Below are 14,495 nucleotides of genomic sequence, written 5' to 3'. Positions count from 1 at the left end.
TGACGTTTTTATGACCTTTTATGCCTTAATAAAGTAGGATGTATTTTTGACGTTTTATGCCATACTATACTATGACATTTTTTGGCATTTTTATGCCTAATTATAATATTTCGTCTCATGCCTTGTCATGTTATGATGTTTATATGACCTTTTATGCCTTAATAGACTATAATTTTATTTTGAAGTTTTATGCCAAAATATACTAAACGTTTTTTGGCATTTTTATGCCATACTATACTTAGATGTTTTTTGGCATTTTTATACCTTACTATACTATGACATTTTTTGGCATTTTTATGCCTAATTATATTATTTTGTCTCTTGCCTTGCCATGTTATGATGTTTATATGACCTTTTATGCCTTAATATACTATGATGTATTTTTGAAGTTTTATGCCAAACTATACTATGACGTTTTTTGGCATTTTTATGCCAAACTATACTATGACGTTTTTTGGCATTTTTATGCCTTACTATACGTAGATGTTTTTTGGTATTTTTATGCCTTACTATACTCTCTTGTTTGATGCCTAACCATACTATAACATTTGTATGACCTTTTATCCCCTAATAAAGTATGATGTATTTTTGACGTTTTATGCCATACTATACTTTGACCTTTTTTGCCATTTTTATGCCTAATTATATTATTTTGTCTCTTGCCTTGTCATACTATGACGTTTTTATGACCTTTTATGCCTTAATAACGTTTGATGTATTTTTGACGTTTTATGCAATACTATACTATGACATTTTTTTGCATTTTTATGCTTAATTATAATATTTCATCTCATGCCTTGCCATGTTATAATGTTTATATGACCTTTTATGCCTTAATAGACTATAATTTTACTTTGAAGTTTTATGCCAAACTATACTAAACATTTTTTGGCATTTTTATGCCTTACTATACTTAGATGTTTTTTGGCATTTTTATACGTTACTATACTATGATGTTTTTTTGGCATTTTTATCCCATACTATACTTTGATGTTTTTTGGCATTTTTATGGCTCACTATACTATGTCATTTGATGCCTGACCATAACATGACGTTTATATGACCTTTTATGCCTTAATATACCATGATGTATTTTTGAAGTTTTATGCCAAACTATACTATGACGTTTTTTGGAATTTTTATGCCAAACTATACTATGACGTTTTTTGGCATTTTTATGCCTTACTATACGTAGATGTTTTTTGGTGTTTTTATGCCTTACTATACTATATTGTTTGATGCCTAACCATACTATAACATTTTTATGACCTTTTATGCCCTAATAAAGTATGATGTATTTCTGACGTTTTATGCCATACTATACTTTGACCTTTTTTGCCATTTTTATGCCTAATAATATTATTTTGTCTCTTGCCTTGTCATACTATGACGTTTTTATGACCTTTTATGCCTTAATAAAGTAGGATGTATTTTTGACGTTTTATGCCAAACTATACTATGACATTTTTTGGCATTTTTATGCCTTACTATACGTAGATGTTTTTTGGTATTTTTATGCCTTACTATACTCTCTTGTTTGATGCCTAACCATACTATAACATTTTTATGACCTTTTATCCCCTAATAAAGTATGATGTATTTTTGACGTTTTATGCCATACTATACTATGACGTTTTTTGGCATTTTTATTTGTAATAATATTATTTTGTCTCTTGTCTTGTCATACTATGAAGTTTTTATGACCTTTTATGTCGTAATATAGTATGATGTTTTTTTTTCAGTTTTATGCCAAACTATACTATGACGTTTTTCGGCATTTTTATGCTGTACTATACTAAGACTTTTTTTTGGTATTTTTATTCCTTTACTATACTCTCTTGTTTGATGCCTAACCATACTATAACATTTGTATGACCTTTTATCCCCTAATAAAATATGATGTATTTTTGACGTTTTATGCCATACTATACTTTGACCTTTTTTGCCATTTTTATGCCTAATTATATTATTTTGTCTCTTGCCTTGCCATGTTATGACGTTTATATGACCTTTTATGCCTTAATATACTATGATGTATTTTTGAAGTTTTATGCCAAACTATACTATGACGTATTTTGGCATTTTTATGCCAAACTATACTATAACGTTTTTTGGCATTTTTATGCCTTACTATATGTAGATGTTTTTTGGTGTTTTTATGCCTTAATATACTATGATGTATTTTTGAAGTTTTATGCCAAACTATACTATGACGTATTTTGGCATTTTTATGCCAAACTATACTATAACGTTTTTTGGCATTTTTATGCCTTACTATATGTAGATGTTTTTTGGTGTTTTTATGCCTTACTATACTATATTGTTTGATGCCTAACCATACTATAACATTTTTATGACCTTTTATGCCCTAATAAAGTATGATGTATTTTTGACGTTTTATGCCATACTATACTTTGACCTTTTTTGCCATTTTTATGCCTAATTATATTATTTTGTCTCTTGCCTTGTCATACTATGACGTTTTTATGACCTTTTATGCCTTAATAAAGTATGATGTATTTTTGACGTTTTATGCCATACTATACTTTGACCTTTTTTGCCATTTTTATGCCTAATTATATTATTTTGTCTCTTGCCTTGCCATGTTATGACGTTTATATGACCTTTTATGCCTTAATATACTATGATGTATTTTTGACTTTTTTTGCCATACTATACTATGACATTTTTTGGCATTTTTATGCCTTACTATACTTTGATGTTTTTTGGCATTTTTATGGCTCACTATACTATGTCATTTGATGCCTGACCATAACATGACGTTTATATGACTTTTTATGCCTTAATATACATGATGTATTTTTGAAGTTTTATGCCAAACTATACTATGACGTTTTTTGGCATTTTTATGCCAAACTATACTATGACGTTTTTTGGCATTTTTATGCCTTACTATACGTAGATGTTTTTTGGTGTTTTTATGCCTTACTATACTATATTGTTTGATGCCTAACCATACTATAACATTTTTATGACCTTTTATGCCCTAATAAAGTATGATGTATTTCTGACGTTTTATGCCATACTATACTTTGACCTTTTTTGCCATTTTTATGCCTAATAATATTATTTTGTCTCTTGCCTTGTCATACTATGACGTTTTTATGACCTTTTATGCCTTAATAAAGTAGGATGTATTTTTGACGTTTTATGCCATACTATACTATGACATTTTTTGGCATTTTTATGCCTTACTATACGTAGATGTTTTTTGGTATTTTTATGCCTTACTATACTCTCTTGTTTGATGCCTAACCATACTATAACATTTGTATGACCTTTTATCCCCTAATAAAGTATGATGTATTTTTGACGTTTTATGCCATACTATACTTTGACCTTTTTTGCCATTTTTATGCCTAATTATATTATTTTGTCTCTTGCCTTGCCATGTTATGACGTTTATATGACCTTTTATGCCTTAATATACTATGATGTATTTTTGACTTTTTTTGCCATACTATACTATGACATTTTTTGGCATTTTTATGCCTTACTATACTTTGATGTTTTTTGGCATTTTTATGGCTCACTATACTATGTCATTTGATGCCTGACCATAACATGACGTTTATATGACTTTTTATGCCTTAATATATATGATGTATTTTTGAAGTTTTATGCCAAACTATACTATGACGTTTTTTGGCATTTTTATGCCAAACTATACTATGACGTTTTTTGGCATTTTTATGCCTTACTATACGTAGATGTTTTTTGGTGTTTTTATGCCTTACTATACTATATTGTTTGATGCCTAACCATACTATAACATTTTTATGACCTTTTATGCCCTAATAAAGTATGATGTATTTTTGACGTTTTATGCCATACTATACTTTGACCTTTTTTGCCATTTTTATGCCTAATTATATTATTTTGTCTCTTGCCTTGTCATACTATGACGTTTTTATGACCTTTTATGCCTTAATAAAGTAGGATGTATTTTTGACGTTTTATGCCATACTATACTATGACATTTTTTGGCATTTTTATGCCTTACTATACGTAGATGTTTTTTGGTATTTTTATGCCTTACTATACTCTCTTGTTTGATGCCTAACCATACTATAACATTTGTATGACCTTTTATCCCCTAATAAAGTATGATGTATTTTTGACGTTTTATGCCATACTATACTTTGACCTTTTTTGCCATTTTTATGCCTAATTATATTATTTTGTCTCTTGCCTTGCCATGTTATGACGTTTATATGACCTTTTATGCCTTAATATACTATGATGTATTTTTGACTTTTTTTGCCATACTATACTATGACATTTTTTGGCATTTTTATGCCTTACTATACTTTGATGTTTTTTGGCATTTTTATGGCTCACTATACTATGTCATTTGATGCCTGACCATAACATGACGTTTATATGACTTTTTATGCCTTAATATACATGATGTATTTTTGAAGTTTTATGCCAAACTATACTATGACGTTTTTTGGCATTTTTATGCCAAACTATACTATGACGTTTTTTGGCATTTTTATGCCTTACTATACGTAGATGTTTTTTGGTGTTTTTATGCCTTACTATACTATATTGTTTGATGCCTAACCATACTATAACATTTTTATGACCTTTTATGCCCTAATAAAGTATGATGTATTTCTGACGTTTTATGCCATACTATACTTTGACCTTTTTTGCCATTTTTATGCCTAATAATATTATTTTGTCTCTTGCCTTGTCATACTATGACGTTTTTATGACCTTTTATGCCTTAATAAAGTAGGATGTATTTTTGACGTTTTATGCCATACTATACTATGACATTTTTTGGCATTTTTATGCCTTACTATACGTAGATGTTTTTTGGTATTTTTATGCCTTACTATACTCTCTTGTTTGATGCCTAACCATACTATAACATTTGTATGACCTTTTATCCCCTAATAAAGTATGATGTATTTTTGACGTTTTATGCCATACTATACTATGATGTTTTTTGGCATTTTTATTTGTAATTATATTATTTTGTCTCTTGCCTTGTCATACTATGACGTTTTTATGACCTTTTATGTCGTAATATAGTATGATTTTTTTTTTTTCAGTTTTATGCCAAACTAAATAATTAATTAATATACTATGATGTATTTTTGATGTTTTATGCCATTATTGTACTATAATATTTTTTTGGCATTTTTATACCTAATTACATTATTTCGTGTCATGCCTTGCCATGTTATGACGTTTATATGATCTTTTATGCCTTAATATACTATGATGTATTTTTGAAGTTTTATGCCAAACTATACTATGACGTATTTTTGCATTTTTATGCCATACTATACTATAACGTTTTTTGGCATTTTTATGCCTTACTATATGTAGATGTTTTTTGGGGTTTTTATGCCTTACTATACTATATTGTTTGATGCCTAACCATACTATAACATTTTTATGACCTTTTATGCCCTAATAAAGTATGATATTTTTTGGCATTTTTATGCCTTACTATACTTTGATGTTTTTTGGCATTTTTATTTGTAATTATATTATTTTGTCTCCTGCCTTGTCATACTATGAAGTTTTTATGACCTTTTATGCCTTGATATACTATGATGTTTTTTTGGCATTTTTATCCCATACTATACTATGTCATTTGATGCCTGACCATAACATGACGTTTTTATGACGTTTTATGCCCTAATAAAGTATGTTGTTTTTTTGACGTTTTATGCCATACTATACTATATTTTTTTTTTTTTTGACTTACTATGTTATGACTTTCTAATGACTTTTTATTCCTTACTATTGTATGACTTTTTAAATATCCCACATGCTTTATTGTACAATGACTATTTCATGATCTTTTATGCTTTACTATACTATAACTTTTTATGACTTACTATGCTATGACTGTTTAATGAGTTTTTATTCCTTACTATAGTATGACGTTTTGAATATCTTTCATGCCTTAATGTAAAATGACTTTTCTATAACTATTCATGCCTTACTATGCTATGACTTTTAATGACTTATTATGGTGTGACTTTTTCAATATGATTCATGCCTTAATATACAATGACTTCATGATTCAGTATCCTATGACTTTTCATGATTTAGTATGCTGTGACTTTTTTATGACTTTTTATAACTTACTATGGTATGACTTTTTAAATATCTTTCAGGCCTTATAGTACAATGACTTTCTTATGGCTATTTATGCCTTACTATACTCTAACCTTATATGGCTTATTATACTATGACTCTTTATGATTTAGTACGTTGTGACTTTTTTATGACTTTTTATGCCTCACTATACTATGACTTTTTAAATATATTTAATGTCTTATTGTAAAATGACTTTTTATGACTTTTAATGCCATATGGTAAGGTATAAAAAGTTATTAAAACATAATGGTACAGTAAGGTATAAAAGGTAATAAAAAGTCATAGTATAGTAAGGCATAAAAAGTCATGGTATAATAAGGCAGAAAAATCCATAAAAACGTCATAGTACATAAAGCCATAAAAAGTAATAGTATAGTCAGGCATAACAGTCATAGTATAGGTAGGCATGAAAAGTCATAAAAACCTGATAGTATAATAAGGCATAAAAAGTCATAAAAACCTGATAGTATAATAAGGCATAAAAGTCATAAAAGCCTTATATTATACTAAGACATAAAAAGTCATAGTAAAGTAAGGCATAAAAAGTCATAAAAAGTCATAGTACAGTAAGGCACAAAAAGTCATAATATAGTAAGACATAAAAAGTTGTAGTATAATAAGGCATAAAAAGTCATAAAAACCTCATAATATAGTAAGGCATAATCTCCATTGTTCCTGTTGTAGTTTTGGGAAGCTGACTGAGTATCTACAGGGTTCATGTTGGAACAAACAGAGGTCCAGGGAGAGAGTGTTGTCAGGAACACACTGCAGACCTACAGATATGTGCAGTCATACATGATAGAAACTGTGCTTTAGTGTCTGACCTGTAACTGTGTAACAGCCTTGAATGAATGTTGTGGACAGATGCAGCAGGTTGAACAGTTGTTACAGGACAAACAGCCTGAAGTTTAAGCTGCTGTCTCTGACTCTGTGAAGCTGCTGACACTCCCAGTGAGAAACACCTCATGTTCTCAATGAACTCCTGCACTTTTACATGTGGTCGCTCCATGATGCAGCTGCATCATTTGGCCACAAGAGGCTGCTGTTGTCCACAGAATGACAGAGTTTCAGCAGCAGTTTGTTTCCTGTTGTTTCAATGTTTAAAACTTGTGTATAGATTTGATTTTATTGCTTTTATAAATAGTTGGTTGGAGGGGAGGGGTTCTGTTTCTGTATCCTAGTGTTTGTTCTGTTGATTCAACATGAACGAAAAGCTGAAAAAAAGAGATGTAATTATGTCAATGGCTGATTTTTAAAAACTAAATAACCACTGAACATTTTCTGGTCATAAACTTGTATTTCCTTGTATCAGATCTGCTCTCAGTAGCTAACAGCCTCTGTAGCATTGACGCAAACACTGAACTCCATTTAAACAACATGAAATTATGAAAAACTGCTGCTGAAACAGGAAAAATAAAGACAAATGTCAACACAAAGAGCTTTTCTGAACAATCAGGTGCTGCTCTTGATTTCAGTAGAAGACAGTTCATCAAAGACAAATAATTATTTCATCACAGTGGAAATTAACTAAGTACATTTACTCGAGTACTGCAAGTTTGAGATCCTTGTACTTTCCTTGACAATTTCCTTCTGATGCCTCTTCATGTTTCTACTCCACATTTCAGCGAGTTATATTTGACTTTTTACTGCACCACATTTATCTGACAGATTTAGCTTCTTCTGACTTTACACATTAGGATGTTTGATAACAGAAACAAAACAGAGCTGCTGCACCAAGTGTTTCCAACAATGAATCAAAACTCTGGAGTGAAACTCAACCTGTTCTACAGGTGAAGCAACAACATTTATCAGAAAAGGTTTGGCACAGCTCCACCCTCACCTGTCTCACCTCAGACAAACCATGAAACAGTTTGTTCTTCGTCTGTAAAGAGACACAGACTGAAGAACAGACGATCAGATTCACCTTCAGACCAAACTAACAACTTCCTCTGAGAGAGTCCAGCTACAACACTGCTGCTTCCACCTGCTGACACTCCACACACTGAAGGTGAGTTTGACAAACACCTGGACTCAGAGTGAAAGTAAACCTCAGTGAAGTTAGCAGAGGGGGGAGGGAGCCATGACTGACTGTACTTCCTGTCTGCTGTGTTTTCAGCTTCTCTCAGAGACTAAATGGCTTTCAGACCAGAGGAGGATCTCTGCTGTCCGGTCTGTCATGAGGTCTTTAGAGATCCTGTTGTTCTGTCCTGCAGCCACAGCTTCTGTAAAGACTGTCTGCAGAGCTGGTGGAGAGAGAAACAAGATCCACTGTGTCCAGCTTGTAACAGAAGATCTTCCAGGGAAGAACCACCTTGTAACCTGGTGTTGAAGAACCTGTGTGAGGCCTTCTTACAGGAGAGAGATCATGGATCTTCAGAGGCTCTCTGCAGTCTGCACTCTGAGAAACTCAAACTCTTCTGTCTGGACCATCAGCAGCCAGTGTGTCTCGTCTGTAGAGATTCAGAAAAACACACCGACCACAGATTCAGACCCATCGATGAAGCTGCTCCACAACACAAGAAGAAGCTTCAGGAAACTCTGGAGCCCTTAAAGGAGAAGTTAAAGGGTTTTAAACAAGTTAAAGTGAAGTTAAATCAAACAGCAGAACACATTAAGGTCCAGGCCCGACGCACAGAGACGCAGATCAAGGAGCAGTTTAAGAAGCTTCACCAGTTTCTAGAAGAGGAAGAGGAGGCCAGGATGGCTGCACTGAGGGAGGAAGAGGAGCAGAAGAGTCAGGTGATGAAGGAGAAGATGGAGGCTCTGAGCAGAGAGATAGCAGCTCTTTCAGACACAGTCAGAGCCACAGAGGACGAGCTGAGAGCTGAAGACGTCTCATTCCTGCTCAGCTACAAGGCTGCAGTGGACAGAGTCCAGCAGCGCCCCCTGCTGGAGGATCACCAGCTGGGCTCAGGAGCTCTGATAGACCAGGCCAAACACCTGGGCAACCTGACCTTCAACATCTGGAACAAGATGAAGGACGTGGTCTCCTACAGTCCTTTGGTTCTGGACCCAAACACTGCTGGTCCAGAACTCATCCTGTCTGAAGATCTGACCAGAGTGAGACGAGGAGAGAGACAGAAGCTTCCTGACAATCCAGAGAGGATTAGTTCTTACTCCTGGTCTGTCCTGGGCTCTGAGGGTTTTAACTCAGGGACTCACAGCTGGGACGTCGAGGTTGGAGACAATACATTCTGGGGACTGGGAGTGTTAGAGGAGTCTGTCCAGAGGAAGAGAGACATATGGTCTGGATTATGGGTAATATGGTTTGATGAAGGTAAATACTCAGCAGAGTCACCATCAGCTCCAGTCATTGATCTCTCAGTGAAGAAGAAGAAGCTCCAGAGGATCAGAGTGAATCTGGACTGGAACAGAGGAAAACTGTCGTTCTCTGATCCTGATACTGACACACACATACACACCTTCACACACACTTTCACTCACAAGGTGTTTCCATTCATTTACACTGAGGATGAAGTGAAGGTGTTACCCCTGAAGGTCTCTGTGACAGTGGGACAGAGCAGTTAGAGATAAAGAGGATGATTATATTTATAATGTTGTTTATTTCTTAAAGGGAAAAGTCAGTGAATTTAACCTCTCAAACTGCACCTGTCCTCCTGCTGTCTCATTATTCCAAAGCTTCCTTTATTTTTATTTCCCTTTTCTTCTTCTGTAGTTTCACTATTTGCTTCTTCTTTCTGTCGTCGACCTTTTCATGTGTGAAAAATGATTTCACTCCTTTTCTTTATATTTGCTTTGTTTTTATTGATACTGAGTCATTTTACATCATTGAGTTTATTATTGTGACTTTGTGTGTAGCCATGACGACCAGCAAACTGATGGAGATCCAATAATCAATAACTGCATTTAACAAAAGAAAAACAGCTGATTTCAGTGTAAACATGTCAGTTCATGATAAATGCTGAATGTACATTGATTCCTGTTTCTCATCAACATAATAAAATATTGTCTTGACTTGGTTTCACATTCTGCTTTTCTGCTTCATGTTTAAACGTCTCCTGCTTCTGTGATAGTTGCACAAATACAAATACACTATAGTTCATATAGAAAGTGACGACAGTCCACAGCTGGACCTTCCAGCCATCTTGTGATTGACGGCTCCTGTTTTGTTGTGTTGTCACCGTGTGTCGGACCAGTGGAGCTGGACCTGGTTAATATTAGAGCTCAGTTAATCCTTGTTTCTTCAAGAGGAACAGAGCGACTAACAGTCTGAAAACTCTTTAAATGACTGTGACAGAGAAGGTCTTGGTCACCTGAGTCCAGTCTGAAGACCCACTGAATCCCAGGTGGAGCGGCTTCAATGAATTTACAGTCCCACAGGTCGTGTATGGCTAATGAGACAACAGGCCCCTGGATACAGACTTGTTAAAAGCCCCCACCCAAAGTGATGAGGGGACACACTTTTATCGTCATAAGACTTAAAAATCCTCTCGACTCCTCCTGAATCCTGTCGTCCTGTCCTGCAGTTCAGGGTGACGAACACCAGGTGGCGACGTTTCCTCACAATCAGCCGGAGCTGCTGCCCTGCTGCCCAGTGGATCTGAAACACACCAGACACATGAACATGAAGGGACACTGAAGAATTTAGGAAATAATTTCAGTCACACAAAATAAACCCTGTGTAGAAAATGTTAGTTTTGTTATTTTCTTTTATAGGTAAAAAACACACATTAACCTTCAGTACCTTGGTTGAAGAGACAGAATACATTTACATTATATATATTTTTTGGTTTTATTTCCTATGAATCCTGCTTTTAAACTCCCATCAAACCAACTAATGGCCCCCGCTTTCTCTGCCAGCACAACATGGTTTTTCATTTTGGATGGACTGATGAATCCTATTATATGTGATTGTTTTACATTTGTTGTATTGATGTTAATAAATTAAAATAATATGACGTTTTTGGTTTAAGTGTATTTTTGCTTCACTTACTAAAACTGTCTCATTGGAACTGTCTTTTTTAAAGTATATTTTTTGGGCTTTTTATGCCTTTATTTGATAGTGCAGTAGAGAGAGACAGGAAATGGGGAGGCAGAGAGAGGGAATGACATGCAGCAAAGGCCGTCTGATGTGGGACTCGAACCAGGGCCGACTGCAGCGAGGACTGTGGCCTCTACACATGGGGCGCCCGCCCAGACCACCATGCCACCCGACGCCCTGCAAATTGTCTTTTTTAGGGAGTAAATAAAATGTAATTATAAAAAGCATGTACTATATAGGATTTGGAATTTTCTGTAATGGATTTAAACAAGAAACAAACCTATTGCATATTTCTTTACATTGTTCCTATAGGTTCATGAAATGTGGACTTTCAGACTTTTATAGGACTTAATTCTGTAGGGTAATTTTATAGGATGAAATGCATTTTTATAGGGTTAATCATATGATAGTCCTTTGGTTCTTAAGATATAACTCAATCCAGTAGGATTTGATCTTATATAAAATATTACAGGATATAACCTATAGGATCATAAATAAGATTTTATTCTGAAAACCTAAAATTGATAAAAGGTGAAAGCATGAAACCAAAAGCAAAGTTAAGGAAAAAAAGACTAAGCAGCAGCTTTGGAAAAAAAGAAACTTTTATTTTGAAACATTATGGAGAGAAAACAAAAGAAAAAGAAACTTGTTTTAGAGTTTTTCATTTCTGAAAATCATTTTTATTATTTACTATAATACACAGCGGATGACGTTAAAAGTCAGTTGGTTTGTACACCGGTGTGACTGGATGAGAGCAGATCTTAACAAAATGATTAAAAAAAAGACAAGATTGATGGAAAACTAGACGAACAGCTTAATCTTTTATTATCTAGCAGCTGCTGAACCCCCCCCCCCCCCCCTCCTACCCAAACTAAAACTTGAGCTTGTACATCAGGATGCTCTTTGCTCTGTTCCACCTGCCGTTCGCCCTTTAAAGTCCTCCTCAGTCCAACATCATAAAACCTTAAAATGGGCTTTTGGCTCCGTTCCTGAATCTGAATATTTATCCCCCCACATCTCAAAGGAAATTATCTCTCATTTGTCTGCAGCGTCCCATTCCAGACGTGTCCCCTTCACAATGCCTTTAAAGTTCGATAAATTTCTTTTTCGATAATTTCTTCCATCAATTCGACTTTTTCCTCCAGATTTAAATCCCAAATTATTATTATTATTATCTTATTATCATTAAAGTTTATGTCTGTCCACAGTTTTCTTCCTGGTATTTGTGGGAAATGGGAAACAACTAACATCGTTTTTACTGTTGATTTATCAGTTTTTTATTTCTTCAAAATTAAACAAATTCATATTCCTCAGAGCTTGTTTCTCCAATCGTCTAAAATCCAACAATATTACATTTAAATTTATAGAAAACAACAAAAAAAAAAGTTAAATCTTCACAATGGAGAGCGAGAACCAGCAAATGTCTGGTATTTTTTCTTAATAAATGATTCAAATGATGAACATGAATATTTTCTGTTGATATACTGTGTTTCAGCGGCAGTGGGAAGGTACATGTTGTTCTCTGAGATCTGCAGTTCAATAAAACCAACAACCGAGCATGACATCATCATCATCCGTACAAGAAACAGCAGATCGGAGCGAGAGAGGAGACACGTCTGAAATGGGACGCACCCCTCGCTCAACATTTCTTTAGAATCCATCCCCCATCGCTCACATCCATCAGGACACTGAGGGTTTGTTTTTAAAAAGGGCGGGAAACAAACACTCACAGTGGACCTGCTGATGAAGTCATCTTCTGTTCTCTGAGGAGAACCTGGTTCTGCCCTGTGAGGTCTGAATCAGGAACGTGAGATCATCACGTGACACACCTGCAGCAGGTGCAGAGGGGGCGTTAACCAAGTCTGGTTAATTGTAAACGGAGCAGCTTCTGAAAGGGCTTTTAATTTGGCGATCACACAACAACAACATTGTATTGAACTGTAAATGGTGACTCCTCGAAGATTAAATGTGGATTAAAAGGTGTTTGAAATGATCCGAGCAGCAGCAGGTGGTGGTGTCCTTCATCACTGCTGAGCCCTTCTTATTCATTAAATTATTATTTTAATGAGATTTTAATTCAGTACCTGCACTGTGTAACTGTGTGTGAACACGTGCTCAAAGATAAATCCTGCAGCTGTTTAACACACTTTCCTGAAAAGACTCGTCTCTCCATCTGGATCAGAAATATTCCATCAGCTGGACATAAAGAAATAAACACATTCATTTAGAGACTCAGTGTCACCTGTAACCACAGATAACACACCTGCTCTCCCACCTGTACAACAGGAAACACATAGAAACAGACTCCATAGTTTAAGGTGAGTTAATATAGACAGTAATACTGACAAGTGAGGACGTGTGTTCTCTAACAGGTCTGTTAAATCCAAATCTGGGAAAAGCAATTAACTGAAATGAAATGATCAGAATTAAATTCGTTATTTTCCCTTTAATTAGCAGCAAACAGCCAGCGGAGGAAGTTCAGAGATCCTGAACTCATTAACTAAAGTACAACAAAGACAACAGACTTAAAACTAATGTATGTGTTTCCTCAGATGTTTAGTGGAGCTGACGTAGAAATTACAAAAGTACAAGTACCTCAAAAACTACTGAGTACAGTAATGAATTAATTATTAATAATTGTAAAGTTGTATCCAGGAAACCTGATGGAGATGAAATTGCAGCCTGTAAAATGAACCGTTACTGATGAATGATTTCTTTGTAAATGTATATAAATAATAATATTTAATATTATCATGAAGCAGATGGAATATTTCTCTCCATGACGGACAGAGGAGAGTTAGAGGATTTCTCGGGGCAGGGGGTGGGGGGCGGTACGCGGGGTTGGGGTGGGGGGTGGGGGGGTTCTCAGAAACACCATGAGAAGCATGAAAGAAAACAACTATAAAGTAGTGAAGAACGTCACTGTGTCTCTGATGAAAGAAAGCGATGAGGGATTTTTTTTAATTTTCTTGATCAGACGAACCAATGAGGAATTAAAACTTTCTTTGTCCCTCCCCTGAAACCACTCCCCCAACAGAAATGATAGAAAAAAAGAGAATGTTAGATTGCGTGATCTTTGAGTTTCCCCATCAGAACAGAAATATGATTATAGCTTCTGACAGGTCACAGTCCAGTACCCCGTGGTAAACCAGCAGCCTCTGCTGCTGATAGATTTATATATATATATATACTTATATATACTTCTTTCCTCTATGTAGGGAAACTATTCCACATATAACCAAAAATATGATATTAAGAGTTGATTTCTTGCATGACAGAAAAGAAACAAAAGAAAGATGAAAAGTTTTTCCCCTTGAACCAAAAACGATGCAAATCTGAACAA

At 34.7% G+C, this 14,495-nt stretch overlaps 1 protein-coding gene across 1 annotated transcript; it reads left to right on the top strand.

Annotated features, from left to right (window-relative positions):
• The first annotated feature begins 8,004 nt into the window (after positions 1–8,004).
• On the top strand, positions 8,005–9,795 carry LOC111236080 (nuclear factor 7, brain-like). Its single transcript, XM_022764687.1, has 2 exons — positions 8,005–8,158; positions 8,267–9,795. The coding sequence occupies exon 2, from the start codon at positions 8,284–8,286 to the stop codon at positions 9,676–9,678; it is 1,395 nt and encodes a 464-aa protein (XP_022620408.1). The 5' UTR covers positions 8,005–8,158; positions 8,267–8,283; the 3' UTR covers positions 9,679–9,795.
• The last annotated feature ends 4,700 nt before the right edge of the window (positions 9,796–14,495 follow it).

The sequence above is a fragment of the Seriola dumerili genome, unplaced genomic scaffold (assembly GCF_002260705.1).
Source record: "Seriola dumerili isolate Sdu_G_001 unplaced genomic scaffold, Sdu_1.0 BDQW01000565.1, whole genome shotgun sequence".
Lineage (NCBI taxonomy): Eukaryota > Metazoa > Chordata > Actinopteri > Carangiformes > Carangidae > Seriola > Seriola dumerili.
The sequence above is the reverse complement of the archived record's forward strand: the minus strand, read 5'-3'. Positions and strand labels throughout refer to the sequence as shown.